At 36.9% G+C, this 22,881-nt stretch overlaps 2 protein-coding genes across 14 annotated transcripts in view; both read left to right on the top strand.

Moving 5' to 3' along the window:
• dcaf13 (ddb1 and cul4 associated factor 13) overlaps nt 1-4,915 on the top strand; it is a 7,773-nt gene extending 2,858 nt beyond the window's left edge. Inside the window, 3 exon segments of the mRNA XM_016483514.1 lie at nt 277-408; nt 3,626-3,789; nt 4,571-4,915. Of these exon segments, the coding sequence (XP_016339000.1) occupies nt 277-408; nt 3,626-3,789; nt 4,571-4,658 (384 nt within the window). The 3' untranslated portion in view covers nt 4,659-4,915.
• A 1,947-nt stretch (nt 4,916-6,862) lies between these two features.
• The window catches only part of rims2a (regulating synaptic membrane exocytosis 2a), a 182,726-nt gene continuing 166,707 nt past the window's right edge, over nt 6,863-22,881 (top strand). For all 13 annotated transcript variants that reach the window (XM_016483405.1, XM_016483386.1, XM_016483365.1 and 10 more), the window contains exons 1-2: nt 6,863-7,065; nt 7,510-7,670. In XM_016483405.1, coding sequence (XP_016338891.1) covers nt 7,525-7,670 — 146 coding nt within the window. In that variant the 5' untranslated portion in view covers nt 6,863-7,065; nt 7,510-7,524. The remainder of the gene's footprint in view (nt 7,066-7,509; nt 7,671-22,881) is intronic.

The raw sequence follows: 22,881 nt of genomic DNA, 5'->3' as shown, positions 1-22,881 counted from the left end.
AGATAGATAGATAGATAGATAGATAGATAGATGGATAGATAGATTTGCAGCCTTGGTAGCCATAAGGGAATTATTTCAAAAGCATGTACTGCTTTTAAGATTTTTTAAAAATGTTTTTAAAAGACATCCTTTATGCTCAATAAAGGAGTAAAAAAGTATACATTGTGAAATAATTATAAATAATATTTTCTGTTTGAGTATATTGTAAAATGTCATTTATTTTTGTAATGGCAAAACTGCCATCAGCAGCCATTACTCCTGTTTTCAGAGTAATAGGTGTACCACACCAAACGTATGCAGCATGTCATCTGTGTGAGATGGTCCGCTGACAACAAATACGTCCTGAGCGGCTCCGACGAGATGAACATTCGGCTGTGGAAGGCCAACGCCTCGGAGAAGCTTGGACTGGTGAGTGCATGATCCCATTTCGTGTCTAAGTCAACCAGGAGGAGCTTTAACTCAGTGACTACAGGTTTCATACCTGATTGCAGAGCTTTTAAGAGTGCTGCTGACTTGTTGCAGATGCACTCAGGGGGTTAATAAGGGCCGCATTTGGCCCTGTGGCCACCCCACAAAGCACTTAAAATGAATTACACTCACAAATCACTTTCATTAAGCATTTCTATGGCAGTGTTGCCACAGTCTGAAACCTGGCCAGGAAAAAGCTCTAGAGTTTTATGTCTCTTGTCAAAGCAACTCTTGTAATGGTGCCCTAAAGTTGCCTGCACCTATTTCATAAAGTGAAGTTTCCTTACAAGGAAATCCAGACATGTCCATAGATGTTTTTTTTTTATACTGTTTTAGGCACTTTTATAGTTCATATAGTGATAAGAAAGGCTCAGTTAGTTTTGCTCGCAGTCAGAAACAGTTTAGATTAAGTCTGGACTGTTTGGCTAAAATATTTTTCAGCCTTTTTATGATATCTGATCTTGAAAGTTGCTGAAAAACAAGACTCTATATGTTAGGGAGCGTCAATTCAAGTCTGGGGAAAAAATTGTTATAAAACTGTGAAATGTGGTCACTTTAAGTAAACTTGTTGTGTAAATATACGAAGCAAAGCTTTTTGTTCTGCTGAGGCAGAGGTTGGTTCTGCTCCAGGTAAATGTTAGTTTCTTCTCCCCATCATTTCGTATCAGCTCTAGTGCATCTGATTCTCTCATGCGGCCCATGGTTGGCATGTTTTTGGCTCCCGCTGGACTTTGAGAGAGATTTATTCTGATGCTTTTCACTTAAAGAGATCAGACACTCACTGCAGTTATCAGCAGTTTGAATCGGCCAATCACTTAAAACAGAAAAATAATGAAGACATTAAACTATCAGGCACATGAGAGTATTTAATTAAAGGAGCAGATGCTGAATCAAGAGTCTGCTGTCTGGAGAAGCTCTTTAGTCCTTAAGGAGACTGGCTTCAGTTTGGTTTTGTTTTTCTTTGCCATCTGACCGAGTGCCCATTTTACTATATTATTATGAAAATTCACTGTTTATGAGGTTGACCCTCTATGAGTGACTTTTTACAGTCACAGTAACAGATTTTTGCACATTTGTCTGTTGTTTCAAAAGACGTAAATTGTACACATTTATAGCCCTTTAATCCAAGTCCACTTTATAATGTTATACTTTCTATAGAAAATTAGATATGATTGCTACTTGCAGGCTATGTATGTTACTATAACTATTATTATATTTTTCCTTAAAGGGGTCATATGATGCGATTTCAAGTTTTCCTTTCTCTTTGGAGTGTTACAAGCTGATTGTGCATAGATAAGATCCCTGAAGTTGCAAAGACTAAAGTCTCAAAACCAAATAGATATTCTTTATCAAAGTTAAGACTCTGCCACGCCCCCCTAAAACGGCTCGTTCTAACACGCCCCCACATATCTACCTCACTATGTGGCAATATTAGCATAATGCGGCCCAAATGTGCACGCAAAGAAAGAAGGTGTGGTTTCAGTAACCGCAGTTAGTGTTGAAGCAGCCATGTCAGGGAGACGCTGTGTGTTTCTAGGCGAAAGCAAAAGCACTTTATTTGGCCTTCCGAAAGTAGATGCATTTAGGAATCTTTAAGATTACTTACAACAGAATAGCAATGCATTTTATGGACGACCGTTTCGTGAACCTAGGAGAGGAGGTAATTCTGACTTTGCTATGACAATCTGGCGCTTCTGAATCAGCTACTGTTTTGTTATTAGTTTAAGTATTTGCTATTGACTGTTCAAATGCGGAGTTTTGCACATTGTGTGTGCGTGTGCGTGTGTGTGCGCGTGTGTGTGTGTGAGAGAGAGAGAGAGATCACAGTTAAATGCACTTAGGATAAAAACGTTTACCAAATGCATAAGTGTAATTATATATATATATATATATATATAATTTTTTTATTATTTATTTATTTTTTTTTTATGTAAGAAAATAAAGCCTGTTTTTAGGACCGTTAGAATTATTGCATTGAGAAATTATTTACATGACAATAAAGTACATTTCTCCCCTAAATTCTTACTGTAATGTGAAAAAAAAAAACCAAGTCATTCGCAATGTTTAGGAATATTTATATATTATAGTTTTTGAAATTGTGAGTTAGCTTTTATATTTTTAATTTTCATTTGTTAAATTTGTTTGTAATTTTATGTGCTATTTTTATATTTTAAATATTTGTGAAGTAATTTTTTTATTTTAGTTTTATTTCAGTTAGTAATTTCAGTACCTTAGCTTATTTAAGTTTTTTTTTCAATGTTTTTTTTTCTTCATTTTATTTCATTTCAGCTTTATTTCAGTTAGATTTAGGTAACGATAACAGTAAGTACGGTAAAAGGAAAAATAAGTTGCTGCATAAGTATTTGTCTATTCTTGTGGTAGTTGTAGTCCTTATGTTGCAACTTGTTAGCAATTTTAGAAACATAATGTGTGTAAAAATAACATCTGAGTTTTGAATGTGTGTAAATTATGTTGTAGAACAAAGTGCGAATGTCTCTTCAAGTAATGTTTTTAAATCAATCAATAAAAAAAATGTTATTCTAAAATTCTATTTGAAATTCCTGAACCATCCCATGGCTGATGTGCTAATTCGCTTCTGAATTTTAGGACTACAAACGTAACCGCTCTATTATGGGATGTCTCCATGGAAACAGCAGAGTCATGTTCATTTTTTCCCCCTCATGTGAACAATGTCAAGAAATTTGTAAATAAGAGTTAACAGGCCTTCCGATTTTCCTCCCGAGCGCTCTGATGGCATCAGCAGCTATTAGATTGCCCTAAACAAATTGAATTTTAAAAAATCATTGCTTTTAATTAGAATAAAAGCCCATGGAGGGGTGTAGAGTGAGACGTGCTGAAGCCGGGGAGCTGAAGAAATTTTATGATGGAGAGATAGATGAGGAGCATTTTGCTGTGTTTTTTCTACGGAAAAATGTGATTTTATGTTGATTGCCAAATTAAAAAGACTTCTCAAGATGTTGCATATCTGTGCTGCCACTTTTGTATTTATGAAGTGCATTCCTAAGAAATATATACATTAATAAAGTTTGAAAGCAGGTAGTACCCATAGTAAAATCTTTTCTACTGTTGCATAGTGTGTGTATATATGCTGTCCTGCCCTAATCTTGACCAATGACACGAGTCTCATTGTTCACAGCTCTCCACCCGAGAAAAAGCTGCCGCACACTACAACAAGAAGCTGATAGAGAAATTTCAGCACCATCCACAGGTGAGACGCATCGCCCGTCACCGCCACCTGCCTGGAGACATCCTGAAGCAGAAGAGAGAGCTGCGGGAAATGAAGGAAGCCCGGCGCAGGAGGTAAGTTCCCTTCACCAGATGTTAAAAGAATAGTTGACCCAAAAATGAACAATTGCTGAACAGTTTTGGAGAAATTTAGCATTACATCACTTGCTCACTTATGGCTCCTCTGAAGTGAATGGGTGCCGTCAGAATGAGAGTCAAAACAGCTGATAAATACATCACAATAATCCACGTTATCCACATGACTCTATCAGTTAAAGCCCCAAAATTCATTAATTTGTTGCAAATGTAAACTTTGCGTTACATACGCAAAGTCATGGCCTAATGGTTAGAGAGTTGGACTCGTAACCTAAAGGTTGCGAGTTCGAGTCTCGTACCGGCAGGGATTGTAGGTGGGTGGAGTGAATGTACGGCGCTCTCTCCACCTTCAATACCATGACTGAGGTGCCCTTGAGCAAGGCACCGAACCCCCAACTGCTCCCCGGGCGCCGCAGCATAAATGGCTGCCCACTGCTCCGGGTGTGTGTTCACGGTGTGTGTGTGTTCACTGCTGCGTGTGTGCACTTAGGATGGGTTAAATGCAGAGCACTAATTCCTAGTATGGGTAACCAAACTTGGCCACATGTCACGTCACTCACTCACTCACATAACAACATCAGTATGTTCATCTTGACTTCTTTGAAAAAACGTGGGGGAAAAATGACACATTTCATCTTTAAATCTCATTGTATCTTGTGCCATTTTGGCTCTCTTGTACTGGCAGCAAAAGGAAATGAATCCATGTTTGAGTTTGATTGGCATTCTGATTGTCTGTGCTTCTGTGTTTGTGTGTTTTTAGGGAACAAAACGTCCGCAAGCACAGCAAGCCGGGGTCTGTTCCCCTGCTGACAGAAAAGGAGAAACATGTGGTGGCTGTTGTGGAGTAAGAGATGATTTAAAGAGGTGCTTTTGGTGCATGGGTTTCTGTTTCTCCACACACGGACACGCTCCAATATATTCCACCCTTTTTCCTCTCTTGTACTTCCATAAGATGTAAACAAGAACTGTCGGCATACTGCTGCTGTTTACTACACGCATATCTAAAGAATTTTACATGGACACACACTGATCCTGGAAATCATACTATCATTGCTGTCTTTATAATTGGTTGTAAATGAACATTAAAATCATCTTTATCTGTGAATGGTCATGTTTTCAATTTAGCCTTCACTCCAAAACCACTGAAATACATAATGAAACATTGATGTAAGTGAACATGACTGGTTCCAAGGGTTTCTACAACATATTCACTGTGGCACATGTGAATGTGTTGCCATCACCTTCTACTATTACCTGTATTACTATGTAAATGAATTAACTTGTATGCACCTTGGAGCAAGGTTACCATGTAGGTGATCTTACTGATGTTATGCGGGCTGTATTTTAAGTCTGATGGTGAACTGCCGTAATTGCTAAGGTAAGATTGGTGAGTATCGTTGAGTCAGTTGTCTCTCATATAATCTTAAATACAGCTTTAAATGCAAGCCTGATGTTTTACAGTGTTTGTGTTATGTATGTAATATTTGCTAAGGTAAACCAGCGCTGTTTTCTCTTCCTGTAAAAGTCTTAATGCTTTAATAAGATATAACATACTCTTCACCTTTTTAGCCCATAATCCTATCATCTCAATCTACTCACTTTTAAAGCTCATGTACAGTCAGTGCAACCCAAAGGATGTGCAAAATCATGGGTCAGGAATGAATATACAGTAAAAAACAGGTGCTTTGAACAAAGACCTTGGTAACACTTTATAATTTTTATTGACAAGTCATTAACATTGTATAATGATGAACGGGTCATTACGTGATATATCTCGATTTCATGTTTTATTATTTGAGAAAGCATCAACTAATGAAATAAGCATTGAATTAGTAATGTTTGATATGATATTAATAAAGGTCATGCTACATTTTGCTGTGGTTAAAAGCACTTGTATCATAATCTCATACGGAAGCAAAAATCGCCTCATTATTTAATTAATTAATTCCTATGAATTCAGCTGAAAGGAATGTTTTATTTAGCTGTAAATCGAAATGAGCAACATTGTTTAATTTAAAATCTTAAAATGTAATTGAGCCTTATCATCTCTTAAAAAGTATGTAGTAGTATTCCATAAAGATTGTAATGATTTGACGCATTATTGGTCTATACTTCCTATTGGCAACGGACCCTGCTCAGGTTATTTTTAGAATGTATGGCTGATCCAGCTCCAATGCAGACTCCAGTCCGTTTTTTCACTATGATTTTCGACTGGCTGTCAATGAAATTGCGAGTCCTACTATGGCAAAGGTTTAGATGAATATTCATTAGGTCATACTGACGTTGCGTCCTGACCTTCCAATGGTCAAGTCTTGATTCTTCAGTATTCATTGGGTCATGCTGATGACTAGTTCTTATCTTCCAATGGTGCTGGCTTGGTTCCTGAATCACAGATTTTTCCATCAAATTGGCCAATTTTATAATTGTTGTGGACTGTACTTATATATTTAAGTTAAATGCCTTTTAAGACTATTTTGCAAAATTTCTCTCATTTATGAAAAGCAGTCAAACCATACATTAGACTTTTAGAAAAATACATTAAAATAAAAGAGCACTGAATTTCAATGTAATATGTATGTGTTCTCTCTCTCTCACTTTTAGAAAAATACATTAAAATAAAAGAGCACTGAATTTCAATGTAATATGTAATTGTTCTCTCTCTCTCTCTCTCTCTCTCTCTCTCTCTCTCTCTCTCTCTCTCTCTCTCTCTCTCTCTCTCTCTCTCTCTCTCTTGTGTTCTCTCTCTCTCTCTCTCTCTCTCTCTCTCTCTCTCTCTCTCTCTCTCTCTGTGGTAAACTTATTGACGTTATTAATGTTTCCTGCCAGTGAATAAGGTTTAGTTCTTGAATATTAATTAGGTAATGCTGACGTCTAGTTCTTCTGTTCCAATGGCGAATGCTGTTCTCTTGAATATTAAGTAGGCTGATCTGACGTCGAGTGGTTTCCTTCCGAAAGCAAACGCTGCCTCATGAATATTAAAAGTAAGCCTTCGCCATAGTGCGATTGGTAAACTCGCCTCCCCTGCCAGGCGGCTTTGCTCCGCCCACACTTCCAATTGGGATTCTGTGTCGCTGCATCCATTTTTGTGTATTGAAGATATCTTCAAGGATTACCAAACCTGGAGAAAAGCGAGGCACCGGTGCAGAGGGACTCTAAAGGGAAGCAAACATTTATTATGAGATGCAAAAGAACTTTTCCAGGACGATGACAGCGATGGGTTAGACAGGACTGAACAGGATGATGGCCAAATAAAAGGCAAGAGGCTATTTCACATCCTCACTGAGATCTGGAGTAACATCTGAGCTCTGCTGTTTTATTCATGATGCATCGCTGCTTTAATCTTTTATTCTTATTCTTTTTGTATTGAGGAAGAGGAGAATTTTAAACAGGATTACGTTCATTTCAATAGCATTGACTTTAAAAGGACCAGCTCTGTCCCTTCTTCTATTGCTCAAAGAATGATTGATCTAATGCTGTAAAATCCACCTTATATAGTCCAAGAGCTTACATTGTTATCATTTCAATAGTAGTATAATAACTTAACCACCTCTTTTAGTGTTTTAAAACATCATAACGTTCATCAGAGATGCTGCTGTGGGTCATGATGCTTTGATTCCTGAGCTACTAAAACCCACTGGTGATTGATCAAATAGACCTTGCGTTCATCATGGATTAAGTCTGGTTATTGATCTTCTTCAGCATCAGCGTGTAAAGATGTCTGCTCCAGCCGTGCCCCGCAGCGGGCCTGTCCTGCCGGAGATGCCGGACCTGAGCCACCTCACCGAGGAGGAGAGGAAGATCATCCTCGGTGTCATGGACAGGCAGAAGAAAGAGGAGGAGAAGGAGCAGTCCCTGTTAAAGTAAGGCTTTACGGATCACATAGCCTATATGTGAAAATATATCTCGAGCTGTTGGTTGAAGGCTGGTGTGAATGATCTCTGTTCGTTTGATTTGACATAGAGAGCCCGAGTGTTGGAGGTTTAGTGGTGATTCTCAGTGTGTCTAATGGTGAGAATCACATTTGTGTTTATTAGTCATATGGACATCAGGCTTCCGCTTCATTCTATTGGCTTTAGGATTGTATTATGCGCCATTATAGCCTTTACTAGTGCACACTTCATAATGACAGCTCATAGTACAATAGCACGCTATTTCAGTTTAATCGATGTGAATATCTAATGTTGTTTTGACCTGAGCATTGAGGCTGCGGCGCCAGAGATTTCAGCACCACGGCGCTGTCCGCTGACTTACAAACCCACTGAATGTTTGTTCTCAGTTGGGAAATATGGAGAATGTAACTTTGCTTCCAGTATAATTGCAAATGAATTTAAGTGAAATGCTGTTATAGGCCTTTAGTGGTTGGATTTTGTCTGAAATATGTTCCTGAGCACATTTGTGGATGTTTAACACAACTATCTAATCTACAGCAATAGAGGAAATAGTTCAGTATGGCAGGGGTTTTCAAACTTTTTGAAGCCAGGGACCCCTAGATATTATTATTACGACCTTGTAACGGTTTCTGTCACTTTAAATTGTAAAGACAACGGTCTATTTGAATGTATAATGGTACATTGCTGGTACATTAAAACAACATTGCTTTTGTATTGTCGCTGTATTAAAGCTAAAAGAGGTGATCAAATATTATTTGGAAAGTATCGCAGCATTGACGGCATATCTTTTCCTACCTTCAAAGTAATGTTAGAGGTGTAAATCTAATGAATGTTGTATCTAGGCTTGACAGTAGTATAAAATAATCATGATTAATCCCATGATTTACAACCAGTCATCAATATTTTTCTAGCACCCTTTTGTGACCCCCTGAGGGCCGTAGGTTTAAACCCCCCTGCAATATACAACCAAGTAGAAGGTTTGGTTTTAGTAGGCAAAATAAGATGCTTTATTGTTTTATTAGGGATATATAAAATAAAAACACTGGAAAAAAAGTTTGGTGTAGAAATGATTTTCACTTCAAAATGTAATGTTCAATTCAATGTGTTACATGCTATTTCTTTGTAGTTATTTGTAAAATGTTCTATTTCAAAGTAGAGACTGAAATAGTATATTCTTGTAAAATAGCTCCAATACTCCAGTAATCTGTTTTATTTACAACTTTGATCATTATTTTATGAGCTTTATCCTAAAGACCTGAATCGTTTTATTATTAGTAGTATAATTTAAGCAGCCCTTTTGTGTGTAATAAATAAATATATAGACGATCAGCATTAAGTTGGTGATTCAAATGTTTTTCTATTTGCAATATCTATTTGCAACGACTCTTAAATCATTGTAATTTTCTTAAGGAAAATGATGGCTTATCTGATTTCCCCTAGTTATTAATTTGGTAACTTTGTGCAATAAATTCATGCACAGACTCTCCAGGATTCAAACAGGGAAGTATTTGCAGTTCTGTGAGTAACTGTGCAATGTCTTTAGCTCATGGATTTTTTGCGAGGGTGTGTAGACGTGCTTCTATCATTAGGTAAATATTAACACTGCAGCATGGAAATAGCAGATTCCGTGCAATAAGTGAAGTAAACATGAGTCACAGACGTAAAGCCAACTGCCACCTCACTGCTGGTGTGTGTCTGTGTTAGGTGAGTCACTTGATTCCTCCCTCTTAAACACACACATCACCATTCATAGTTTCAAGAGAGCGAGAGCGAGAGAGATGATGTTAGCCACTCGAGTGCTTATGTCATGTAAGGGAGGGGTGATGGTTGGTTAGCATCAGTGTGGACGCTGTCACGAGGCCTCTGATCTTTTCTAGAGTAGTGTGCAAACGGCCGGTGTAGAGTTACACAACAACACGGTGGCTTGTTGGCCTCTGAATGTTACTTATACTGAACAGTGAATGTGCAGAGCTGCTGCCCGTGTCATGTGACTCACGGCCTGATCACATTCTCATCACTGGTCCACAAGGCCATGCCTTCATTTGTGACATCCTTTGAACTAAACAGCCCTTTTTTGCTACTGTGCCTTTAAGACTTCTATGTATGATAACTTGCATCACTTGTTCACCAATGGATCCTCTGCAGTGAATGGGTGCCATCAGAATAAGTCCAAACAGCTGATAAAAACATCACAATAATCCACAAGTAATCCACATGACTCGAGTCCATCGATTTTAACTTTAGAACGTTGCTTCTAACCAAAACACGAGTCCATAAACCATGCTTCCTCCAGTGAAACTGTTGTTTTGTCTGAATCGGGAGAGAAATATGCGCAAATCAAGACCTGTTTACAAGTAAAAGCAGTCCAAAACAGTTCTAAACGAATTTGTTGGTGGATAGTGACTGGAGAAGGACTTTTTCAATAGAGGAAGCGTTATTAGGGATTATGGACTGATATTTTGGTCAGAAGTGATGATTTAAAGTTAAGACTCCTTAATGTTGGATTTGTTCATTGCAAACATGCAACTTTTTACGTCACAATACATTAATTGATGGACTGGAGTGGTGTGGATTACTTGTGGATTATTGTGATGTTTTTATCAGCTGTTTGGACTCTCATTCTGACGGCACCCATTGCCACTGCAGAGGATCCATTGGTGAGCGAGTGATGTAATGCTAAATATCTCTGGAGAAGGAGCTGCAGAGCAGAAGGTGCTACACAAAGACAAAAACAGCACAAAATTTGACTGACTTACCACATTTTACTCTCTTCATTAGTTCTTCTAGTGTTTAGGAATGATAGTATCTGTCATACTTCCTCTGTATTGCCTTGCCATGATGAGTTTTTGGTGTTGACGTGTAAATGTGGGCAATCATAATTGTGTTAATCAGTGCATCTTTCTGATGTTGAGGATGTTCAGAATGAGCGGTTTTTGCAGCTTAGTTTCTGTAAATGTTCTTTTTGGACTGGGAATGAGGTTTTGAGTTACAGTATGTTTTTATTTATTATATGGCATTTGCTTATTAGTGGTTATGGACTTCTGTATTGCTCAGGCACAGACTTTGTCTAGTCAAGGTGGTGATGGAGAGCAAGCAGGATAACTGGTCGACTGGTCACTAATGAGAATTTTAGCTGTGGTTTTTGTACAATAAATCTCAGTGTATCCATGGTAGCCAAGCCACAGGATGTTCCAGGATGTTTTTAAAGAGTCATACACGCGCGCACACAACAATGGCTGTAAGCCAACTCAGGGAATCCTGGGAGAATGAATAGACGAAGAAGCCCTCTGTAGAAAGGTTTGCCAACTTCCTGTCATCTCCAGCAACAGAGACCGAGAGTGAGGGAGAGTTTTAGTAGCTGAAAGTGAGAGTGTGCCAGGGGAGGTGTTTATAAAGTATGAAAGAGACGGAAAGAATGAGAGACAGGGTGTTTAGGAGATTTGACTAAGAGAGATTGCATTGAGGAGAGCAGTTGTTGCTGATTTGCTGTGCTATTATCCGAGGGCTTGCCCTTCTCCCTCTGGGATCACTGAGGCCTATGGGTGAGAATAAGACTTGTAGCACCCTGTGAAAGTGAGTGCACTCAAGTTGGCATTCATAAGTGTGTGTGCTTCCCAGAACCAACTCTCTGTTTTATGTATGTACTTACAGTATGAGAAAAACAAGTACTTTATGTGTTTATTTATGTATCTATTAATTTAAAATTGGATTTCATGTTTAAATGTACAAAATTAATTGATTTTAGTTGAAAACTTAAAACCTTATTATTATTATTTTTTTTTTTTTAAAGAGTAAAAAAAGGAAAAAAAAAATTTTTGTTGGCAAAAAATAAATAAAAATAAAATAAAAATAGAAGACTAGACTACATTTGCTTAGGACTTTTTCATTTCACTTGTGTGAAACATGCTTCAGTTGTCTTGGGTGGTGGCCAGGGCATTGCTGGGGTTGCTAAGGTGTTCAATGTGGGTTTTTATGTGTGTTGTGGTTGCTAAGGTGTTTCAGGTGTTTGTTTACTAGCACAGGTTAAAACAGTCCATCTCCAATTGTCATGATATTCTGGTCACTAGATGTCTCAGGTTCCTCTTAGTGCTGGATTGTTTGTTTTTATTTATTTTATTTCCTGTTTTATATTTATTTACTTTATTTCATGCTTGTTTATGGATTAAGAAAAAACATAATACTTGCTAAAAAATAAATAAAAATGACAATATATGACAATGGGAAGATTAGATTACCTTTTCTGAGGACTTTTTCATTTTGCTTGTGTGTAACATGCTTTAGGGGCCAGTTGCATAAACATAGTCACTATGTTAAAACCGTGTCTTAAAGGGATAGTTCACTTAAAAATGAAAATTCTGTCATTAATTACTCACCCTCATGTCGTTCCAAACCCGTAAGACCCTCGTTCATCTGCGGAACACAAATTAAGATATTTTTGATGAAATCCGAGAGCAAATTTGACCAAACTATCACTAGATATGGCCTCATTTAATGCTGATTTGTTTGTTTGTTTGTTTGTTTTATCATTTAACAAGTCTCACTAATTATGACATCTTGTTGCAGCACACACAAGGAGAATCATCGCAGGTTTTCTTCCCTCAAATCTTAAACGTACATACACTACAAGATTTGAAAATCGTGGTGAATCACACACTACAAGATATAAGATTACCATGCCAGAGGTAGCGCCTCACGTGATCTCACGCAGCAGATCGTCATTGACCTTTCAGCAACTGATGTTTACATATGTTAGCTAGCATGTTGGCAGCTTTCTACACTCACCCAGTATGTTCAAAACTGAGGCGATTTCACCCCAACGCTTCTCTTTGTCCTTACGGATGTGGTACATTTTTGACACATTATACAGACACTCAGACAGTCGTGTTATTACAAAACTTCCACAAGCAGTTTCCTCCATCTCTTCTATCCTAATGTAAAGTGCTGATGTAATCATAGCCGTGATCATCCTGATTTAAAATCCTAAATATCAAACATGAGAGCAGATTGGGAGGTGCAAGATTCGATCTGTAAACGCCTCATATTACCAGATAATCCGCGCCGAACATCGGAACCGACCAAGGTCCTCAACAAGATTTTTTCTCCGATTTTTGGGAAGGGAAAATCAGAGATAAATCGGCCCTAAAACTCCTGTAGTGTGAGCCCGGCTTAACATGAATAGGTATCAACCACAGTTGATAGTTATGTACTGAATACCCTTCTACTCGTGGAAATCTAGCTTATGTGCTCCTAAGTAACTAAACAAATACCTGAGAATCTTTCAAAGATTTGATGCCAAACTTTGGCAAATCTAATAAATATTTTCTCCTCAAAATTGTTAATTGCATTAACATTACCTAAAAATGCATCAGTTTCCAGGCAAATCCTGGACCTCCGACTCCCGGAAGTCAACCCGATTGGAACCGCCAATTTGCTGCTAGTGTTTGGCCGTTTTATGCATCAGCCGGTTAGTGATGGGACTGTGGGTGTGCTGTCAGAGACTGAGACTGTTATTTGCTCATACGCTGAAATCTTTTCCACCAGGAATCCCTCCTCAAATCTGTCTGTAGATGCCAACACTGAGGAGGTGGGGAACATTATGGCCTGAATAGTAGACTCACTCGTACACACACATGGCATCTGAGTGAGATCCCCATCCCCCACACACACATCGTGGTTGCCCCCATGGGGAGAGACCGCAGAGAATCTCAATCCATGCCGCAGAAAACACACCAACTGTCTCGGTGCTGCTCATTAGCGTCTTCCATCAGCACGCTAGCTGGCATACGGGATGTTAAAGAATTAGTTCACTCCTGAATTAAAATTTCCAGATAATTTACTCACCCCCATGTCATCCAAAATGTTTGTCTTTCTTTCTTCAGTCGAAAAGAAATTAAGGTTTTTGAGGAAAATATTCCAGGATTTTCTCTATATAGTGGACTTCAATGGGGATCAATGGGTTGAAGGTCCAAATTGCAGCTTCAAAGGGTTCTACATGATCCCCTGAGGAATAGGGGTCTTATCTAGCGAAACGATCGGTCATTTTCTAAAAAAAATTAAAATGTGCAGCGTATATACTTTTTAACCATAAATGCTCATCTTGCACTAGCTCTGTGATGTGCGTCTACAACTTCACACATTACTTAATCACGCTGGAAAGGTCACATGCGGTTAGTTCTTCATCTGTGTACTCCGATTCAAAAAGGTAGGGTAGTGTAAAAACTCCATCCAATTTTCTCCTCCAACTTCAAAATCATCCGACATCGTTGTTTTTTCTAAAGAGCATTTGACTTTCTTTGCACGTTCGCTTTGTAAACACTGGGTCGATACTTCTGCCTACGTCACGCGTGACCTTTCCAACGTGACTACATAATGCGTGAAGGTATTCTTCCACCAAACAATGTAGTTCCTCAGAATCAGTTGTGGTTGCAACAAAGTGGTTGCCAAGCAACAGACAAAGAAAGGTGTATGTTTGTAGAGTAGTTTATAACAGCCTCGAACGGAATCAAGGACCGGAACTCTCCGTTTTATAAATACTTTTTAACCACAATTGCATGTCTTGCACTAGCTCTGCAAAGTGTGTCCACAAATTCACGCATTACATAATCACGTTGGAAAGGTCAGGCGTGGTCAGCTCTTCGTCTGTGTACTGCGGTTCAGAAAGGTCAGGTAGGGTGAAAAACTCCATCTCATTTTCTCCTCCAACTTCAAAATCGTCCGACGTTGTTTTAACTTTTTTTGTAAAGAGCATTTGACTTTCTTTGCACGTTCGCTTTGTAAACACTGGGTCGATACTTCTGCCTACGTCACGCGTGACCTTTCCAACGTGACTACATAATGCGTGAAGTTCAGCTAGTGCAAGACAAGCATTTGTGGTTAAAGTATTTAAATTATAATTTTTTTTTAAGAAAATGACCGATCGTTTTGCTAGATAAGACCCCTATTCCTCTGCTGGGATCGTGTAGAGCCCTTTGAAGCTGCACTGAAACTGCAATTTGGACCTTCAACCCGTTGATCCCCATTGAAGTCCACTATATGGAGAAAAATCCTGGAATGTTTTCCTCAAAAACCTTAATTTCTTTTCGACCGAAGAAAGACAGACACGAACATCTTGAATGACATGGGGGTGAGTAAATTATCAGGAAATTTTAATTCTTTATTGGACTGGTTTGTAAAAGCACCGGATGTTGGTTAACCAGAGGTGGAGTGTGTGTCTGTTAGCTCTGTTCCAAAACCTAGTGATCTGCCTACAGTAGGTTGCTGCCTTCTAAGACAACATTCTAAAGTGTAACCTCAGATGTGACTGATTTGGAACGGTCTACATATGTAGTAGTGCAGGGTTTCCCAAATGGGGGTTTGGGAAGGAACTGCAGGGGGTTAATAAGTTGATGGAAAAGCTAATAATTAATAAAACCAAATGCAAAATTGAAATATATAAGTAGGGCTGCACGGTTAATTGAAATAAAACAACTATTGTGATGTAACTTAGTGCTATTATAAGATAAAAGACTATTGTTTAAATAAGTATTCATGTTTCAGAGTGAAGTGCAGAATTTCCAACTTTTACGGCACGTCACCAGTATTCTGACAAAATAAAAGCTTGAGAATTTGAAATGTTATAACCTTTAAGAATTAAGAATGAATAATAATAATAATTTCATAAAAAATGACACATACTAAAAAAGATCAAATATTTGATGTTTACTTGCATATCATGTGACCATTACCTGTCATCAGAGAACCGTGAAGATGCAAATGTGTCGTTAATTTATTAAAATGTTAACTTAAAATCTCAGGGGGAACTTCATGTAAATATCTTACATCTTATATTTTGCATCCATTTTTATTTTGGGGTTTGAAAAAAGTGGGTTTGGTAACCCCTGCAGTAATCCATCATACAAATCATGCTGCTCACATAAAGAAATACTTTAATTAGTTTAAGGATAAAATAATTTATTACATTATCAATGCTGTTCAGTATGGAATGAATTATATGTGGATTTAAAATGAACATTTTTCTTGTCTGGTCCACCATTATGGATTTTTTTTCCACTGAGCTTATTGCAATGCATTTTGGGATTGCATGTCTTAGAATGCAGTATGTTTAAGTTTAATAAGCCTTTGCATGTGGAGTGAGCCATATGACAGCTGAGCAGGACTTCTCTGTTTGTCCGCATTACCTCTTCTCCTTTCGACTCGCCTTCCTATTCATGACTCGTTCATGTTCTGTCACCTAGCATTACCTATTCTCTCATTTCTTTTCTCTGTTTATCTCGTGTTCTTTTCTATTGTAACCGCCCCTCCTCTCCTGTTGTCCACACTTTTAATGCATAATGTGATTTTTACTATTTTTCATTCATTTGATGTTTTGTTTCAGAATCTGGTGAGCTGCCTATGATGAGCTCAGTGAAAATATCCATCCAAAATGGCAGACAAGGTGAAAGCTGTGTTGTTGTACCTTTATTAGTAGCATCATTAGCTTATCAACATGTAACTCTATTGAATTCAGTTTTTGAATTGTCTTCTGTTGCTGCTGATGTATCGACACTATCAGTCACTTGAAGGTGAAATAAAATAAAATCTAAAAAGCTAGATGAAAAGCTTAAAAAATATACATGAAGATTATAAATTTTGCCTTGGCGACAAACCGAAATAAAACGGTTTTGCTGAATTGCTAAAATTACTACAACTAAAACTGAAATAAAAATAAAGCTAAATAGAAATATAAAAAAATCACATAATAAAATTACTAAAACTAAAATCAAATAGAATTATTAAATTACATTTAATTCTAAATAATAATGATAGTATAAATAATAATTTCTTTACACTATATGACAAAAATGGTAAGAGTAGTGTGCTACTGAAATGATCTATTGAAATACCCACAATGCAATGCTCCTGACCTGACTTTCCAGTTTCATGAGGTGAATGAACCAGAAGTAATATAACCTGTAATTTTATAATTGGCCTGCCAAAAGTCAAAAAACATTAAACCGAATTACTGAGGTATGTGACAATATAGCACTGATTAAAATGTTACTGTTTCCTTCAATACTCATTATTTTTATTATATATTAATTATTATTAATAAAAAAGATATATAGTGTTCTATGTATGTTGTGCAGTTTGTAAGAAATTCATTCTGAACATAATGTAGATCCAAGATAAATTTGTTGACTAAAACGGAATAACTGACCTCAAACTAACATGCTGTGATACGCGGTGTATGAGTAAATCAGAACTCAGCCAGTTTCCTGTGCAGCGGAAGCGCCCAGCGTGAGTGTAGTACACAGAGCAGTACGTCACAGCTCTGAGACACCCAACACTGCAGCCCGCTATTGCATAAGACTGACACAGCACGCACTGATCAGTTTGCAGCATTTAGAAATGTTCTGCCACAAATGCAGTATGCCTCGATGTTTCTCAGTTTGTTTTACATTTATCTGTTTAGATGAAACCCATAGTGATAACTATGGAATCTAGCAATTGCGAGTTTACATTTCAGAATTCTGACTTTTTTTTCACAATTCTAAGTTTACCTTTCTGTTTACATTTCGTAATTCAGACTTTTTCCCAAATAATTCTAAGTTTACATCTCACAACAGTGTTTTTTTTTTTTTTTGGGGGGTTCCATCATGTGGAATAAAAAAATAATCAGTGAGTTTGGATGAGTGAATTTTTTTTTTTTAATTGTTCCTTTAAACATTACATTTTTTTCCATTTGATTTTTGCACAACAGTTTTTTTTTTTTTTTTTTTTGGGGGTTCCATCATGGAATAAAAAAATAATCAGTGAGTTTGGATGAGTGAATTTTTTTTTTTTAATTGTTCCTTTAAACATTACATTTTTTTCCATTTGATTTTTGTTGGCAGTGTTTTTTTGTATTGTTGTCCTGAACTAAAATTGTTGGTAGTTTTTAGTCCACATATTTGATTCAATTTTTATAGATTTAAGGAGATCCCAGCATAAATAATTAACACTTATTTCTTTCTTCATGCATGTTAGTGCTGTTGTGATCAGTTCATCGGTGGACATTATTCTAAATAATCTTCATAATCTTTTGGCAAATTTGAATAACATGCTCCATCTCTGAAATAACTTTCATTTTCAGGTGATGTCACATTTTCCTCAGTATGTAACGCCCACTTTTCATGATGCAGTCAGTGTCTGGTAGATAAAATCAAATATCCTTGAATATCCTGCTTCAATTGGAAATAAATCAGATTTCCAAAGTAAAATGACTTTATGTTGACTAAGTGTTTTTCTTTCCTGCATCGTTACATTATATGTCAAGCGAAGGATAGTGAGGCAGTGGAGTGATGTGGGTCTTGTGTGTGCTGGTCAGTCAAAGCGAGTGCAGAAATGTGAGCGTGTGACGTGACACCGGTTCATCTGAAGCTGATTGCATGCAAATCCTGAAGAGCCTCACGTTATTCATGGTGACTATAAATAGCTTTGGACTGAAGTCGCTTTCTTTGGTCTGGTGGGGTAGCAGAAAAACTGACAGTCAGATCGTTGCACTGGGCAACATTCACCTCCCATGATGCCATGGAATGCCTGTTTAATGAGCAGATGCCAAACACACTTGGTTGATACTTTAAACATCATGGTTTGCCTTTTTAGAGTCAGGTTTGGAGTTTGGTCCTTATGCAACCCTCTACGGATGCCTTGGCAACAGAATCGCCATTGGCTAGTAAATTATATATATATATAAATTAGAACTAACCATGAAAATGTCTGAAAATTTAGTCATATTGTCATTTTAACAGAACTTAGTGCATTGTTAATCATTCAGTGTATCTAAAAAAAAAACCTAACAATAACACTGACAAGATGATGGTAATAATACTACTAAAAACAATATAAAAGGTCTGATGAGCTGTTAATGATATTAATCACATTGTCTGCATTTGCTCGAAATGATTTGCTGAAATCAAAACAGTGACCATAATAGGTGAGCGCTAGCCAATGAATTTGCTGCATGAGCATTAGTTCCACCCACTACCGAAGAAACCGGCAGTGGCTTCTGTATGTTTTTAAGGGCTGAATAATTCCAAATGAGCTCCATTATTTTGACAGGAAAATACAACAAAAAATATCATTTACATGTAGTGCGTCAGTTCTGTGTGGTAAGACTCTCTTGTTTTCTCTCAGTGCTCTCAGCTAAGCAATGGCGAGTCGGGCACCTAAACAATAGAGTTTACGGTGCGTCAAATATGCTGCGCATCCATTGAGATGAATTGGAATAGTGAGCTTTAAAGACGGAGAGCGAAACTCTCAAGCGCTCAATGTTCAAGATGAGTGAAGGTGAGTGAAAAAATATCTGTGCTAAACTTATACTTACTGTAACAAATACTGGCGACTGAAATTAAACTATTTATTAGCCAATGGCTAGTGACAGACATTATTTAATCGCCTTGCATGAACATTCAGTCGCATACGCGAGTGATTTACTCGCATTGTAGAGGGTTGTTATGATTCTATTAAGTGTTCACTAGCATGGAGTGAGCAAGTGTTTTCAGTTGTAACGGAGTTGCATTTTTGCGCAGTGGATTGTGGGATTTGTAACCGCACAAAGTAAGTGGCCAGAGTTAGAAAACACTGAACTACACTACCGTTCAAAAGTTTGGGGTTGGTAGGATTTTTTTTAAATGCATTTGTTTGATAAAAAATACAGTAAAAACATTTTTTATGATTTTAAAATAACTGTTCTAGTCCATTTTTATTATCATTTAATATGTAATTTATTCCTGTAATGCAAAGCAAATTTTTCAGCATCATTACTCTAGTCTTCAGTGTCACATGATCCTTCAGAAATCATTCTAATATGCTGATTTGCTGCTCAAGAAACATTTCAATGCTGTCATGCGGTTTCATATTTTTGTGGAAACCGTGATACCTTTTTTTCAGGATTCTTTGAAGAACAGAAAGTTTGCATTCATTTAAAAAATGCAACTGCTGAATAAAATAAATTAAAAATATGTATTTTTTGAATGATAGTGTAACTGTTCATAAACGGTGTTTATCTCCATTTCCAACTCCATATTACATAATAAACTATACATAATAAACTATGAACATAATAAACTATACCTTTATCTGATGCATATCCCATCGGCTGATGTGGACCTCAGCAGCAGAAAAACATTATGTAATGGATGCTGTTTGTAGTGTTTGGTTAGGAAACCCCTAGTCAATATCTAATCAGATCATATACATAACCATATATATATCTCCAGCTCTGCGCAGCACTCAGATTTGACATGCCTTTCGTTTTCTCATTCTCTTACTACATGTTCCTGCGCTGCCCATGCAGTGGATTATCATGTCTATAAAATAATAGGTTGAAAATCTGCTTGTCTGTAGTAAAAATAAATGGAAGCATGGAATATCAGTGGTGTGAACCACATACAAGCTTTTATATAGAGGTCATGCTGTTGAAGTTTAGTATCTGTCGTGTCAAAAATGGTTAATTTGTGTATGCACTAACTAGCACACTCTAATTCAGTATTTGAGTCTGTTTAAATGTTTGCACAGATGAGTAAAAGATGAACAATGAAGTCTGCCAGTGTTCAGAAGCTTAATAGTAAACATTAATTGTTTTTTTTTTTTGGTGAAGCAGCGGGTTAGTTGTGTCTGGCCCATTTTCTCATTCTAATCTGTCTGCTCCATCTGGGAAGTTTTTAAATTACTTTATTGCATGTGTTTTGCATGGATTAGTTCACTCAATTTCTGTCGTCATTTACTCATCGTCATGTTGCTCCAAAACCACAGGAGTCTTTCTCTTCCTTTTAACACAAAAGGAGAGGGATGATGTTACTGATGAGCTCTGTGACCTCAAAAAAGCGTCATAAAAGTAGATCATACAACTTTGTCAGTGGAAAAACAGGGAGATTGTTTTTTTTGGATGAACTATTCTTTAACCGAACTTTAAAATTGACCGTAACCTAAAGTCTTTTTAAATATATATAAAAAAAACCATATTGTACAAAACATACTGTACATTTTGATGTCAGTAAGAATGTTTGTTTTAAAAAGAAATTACTTTATTCAGCGAGGACACATTAGATTGCTCAAAAATGGACCGTAAAGGCAATTAATGTTACAAAAAAATTCTGTTTCAAATAAATGCTATTCTTTTAAACTTTGTATTCATCATTCCACAAAAATATTAAGCAACGCAACAGTTTTTTACATTGATAATAATAATAATAATAATCAATGTTTCTTGAGCATCAAATCCATATATTAGAATGATTTCTGAAGGTTCATGTGACACTGAAGACTGGAGTAATGATGCAGAAAATCCAGCTTTGCATCACAGGAATAAATTACACATTATAATATATTAAAATAGAAATTAGTTATTTTAAATTGTAGTAATACTTTGCAATATTACTCTTTTTACTATATTTTTGATCAAATAAATGTAGCCTTGAGGGAGCATAAGAGACTTCTTTCAAAATCATTAAAAAATCTTTCTGACTTGAAACTTGAACAGTAGTGTATTTTAATGGGATCAAGTAAAGATTTAATCACCTGGTGTATTTCTTTAGTGTTTCTTGATTTGAGTCACTACAAACCTCTGAGACTGTAGGATCAACCAGATCAGTAGTGCGGTCTCACTGGGGAATCGTAGTGTGTTGATGCCTATTGGATCATTTGAGATGTCAAGTGGCGAGGGAACACTTTCTTCACGCCGTGCTGTTTCTCATGTGCTCGTACAGGCTGGATTATACCGGTCTGTCCATTTAAAGTTGTGCCGGTGCATTGTTCCCATGGTTTCTAGTCTGTTGGCTCATTCCTGTGGTTAGCATGTTTTGCTCCAGTTATTCTTCTTTTTGAGTGGATCTCATCTGCTTGATTGATGGGAGTATAGAAAGAATTGTGAATCAAAGAGACACTATTGTTCTTGTGCAACCCACAGCCTATAGTGAAAATCTCCTATGTAATCAGCAAAGCTCCACTGATCTATATGGGTTTATTCAGTGTGCAGTGCTCTGCCACGGTGTGCTGGGCTCAGTTTCATGTAGCCAGTCTGTCTGACATGTTAATTTTGTGTCATGCTGTTTAGGAACATGTTTATATAAAATAGATAACATTACTGTCGTTGACCAATGTGTAAAATGTGGCATTGTAGTCTCTGCAAATGGCTGCAGAAAGAAATAGCAGAAATATGTGATCTGAATTTAGATTTATATGTGTCTGATGGAAAATTAAGTATAATATACAATTCTGCTCATGTATATGTAGTTTACTTGCTACAAATTGCCTTAAAGGATTTATGACAAATTCGGTGGCTAGTGGTTTTTCACTTGTCATCTGGTAATGTATGTTTTTTTTTTTTAACTGACTGGTAAAAATGTCGGATCCTGACTTCTGGAAATTGCATTGTAAAGAAACACAAGATATTTACAGTAATGTGCGATCAGAATTTGTTTGTCCTTAACTAGTAAGAAATTATTCTGTAGACCGAAAATGTTAGTATATACACTGCCCTTCAAAACTTTGGGGTCAGTACATTTTTTTTCTATTCACCTTTCTATTTATCAAAGAAGAGTTTCTACAAATATTCAGCAGCACTGTAAAAAAATATTTTATATATTCTACAAAAATATTAAGTAGCACAATATTAAGCAGAACTGTTTTCAACATTGATAGTAACAAGAAATGGTTCTTGATCATGTGACACTGAAGACTGGAGTAATGATGCTAAAAATCAGCTTTGTATCACAGGAATAAATGCATTTTAAATTCAAATTAAAACAGTTATTTTAAATTGTAATAATATTTCACAATGTTACTGTTTTTACTTTATTGTTGATCAAATAAATTCAGCCTTGGTGAGGCACTTTACAATATCTTTCATAATGCCATGAACCTCACAGACTTGTCTAGTTACTAGTTCTTTATTGTAGCAGCCTGGTAACCTGTAAACAGTGATTTTTTTCCCCCTGATATAAACCTTGCATCCTATCTAAGTAATTTGTAAAGCTGGTCTATCAGTTTGTAACTGGTTATTTCAGCAGCTCTTGCTGCTTTAGTGTACATTATGTATCAGACGGTCAGTGAGCAGTCAATGGGTGGTCCGTCTGAGATTAGATTGTGCTGGTCTGTGACTCTGTAAGATCAGATTCAGCACAATGGACAGCAGCACTGAGAGCTGATGCCTGATTCTTTA

Source organism: Sinocyclocheilus anshuiensis, unplaced genomic scaffold (genome assembly GCF_001515605.1).
Source record: "Sinocyclocheilus anshuiensis isolate Anshui unplaced genomic scaffold, SAMN03320099.WGS_v1.1 scaffold389, whole genome shotgun sequence".
NCBI classification, from domain to species: Eukaryota; Metazoa; Chordata; class Actinopteri; order Cypriniformes; family Cyprinidae; genus Sinocyclocheilus; species Sinocyclocheilus anshuiensis.
This window is presented reverse-complemented; position numbering and strand designations above follow the sequence as displayed.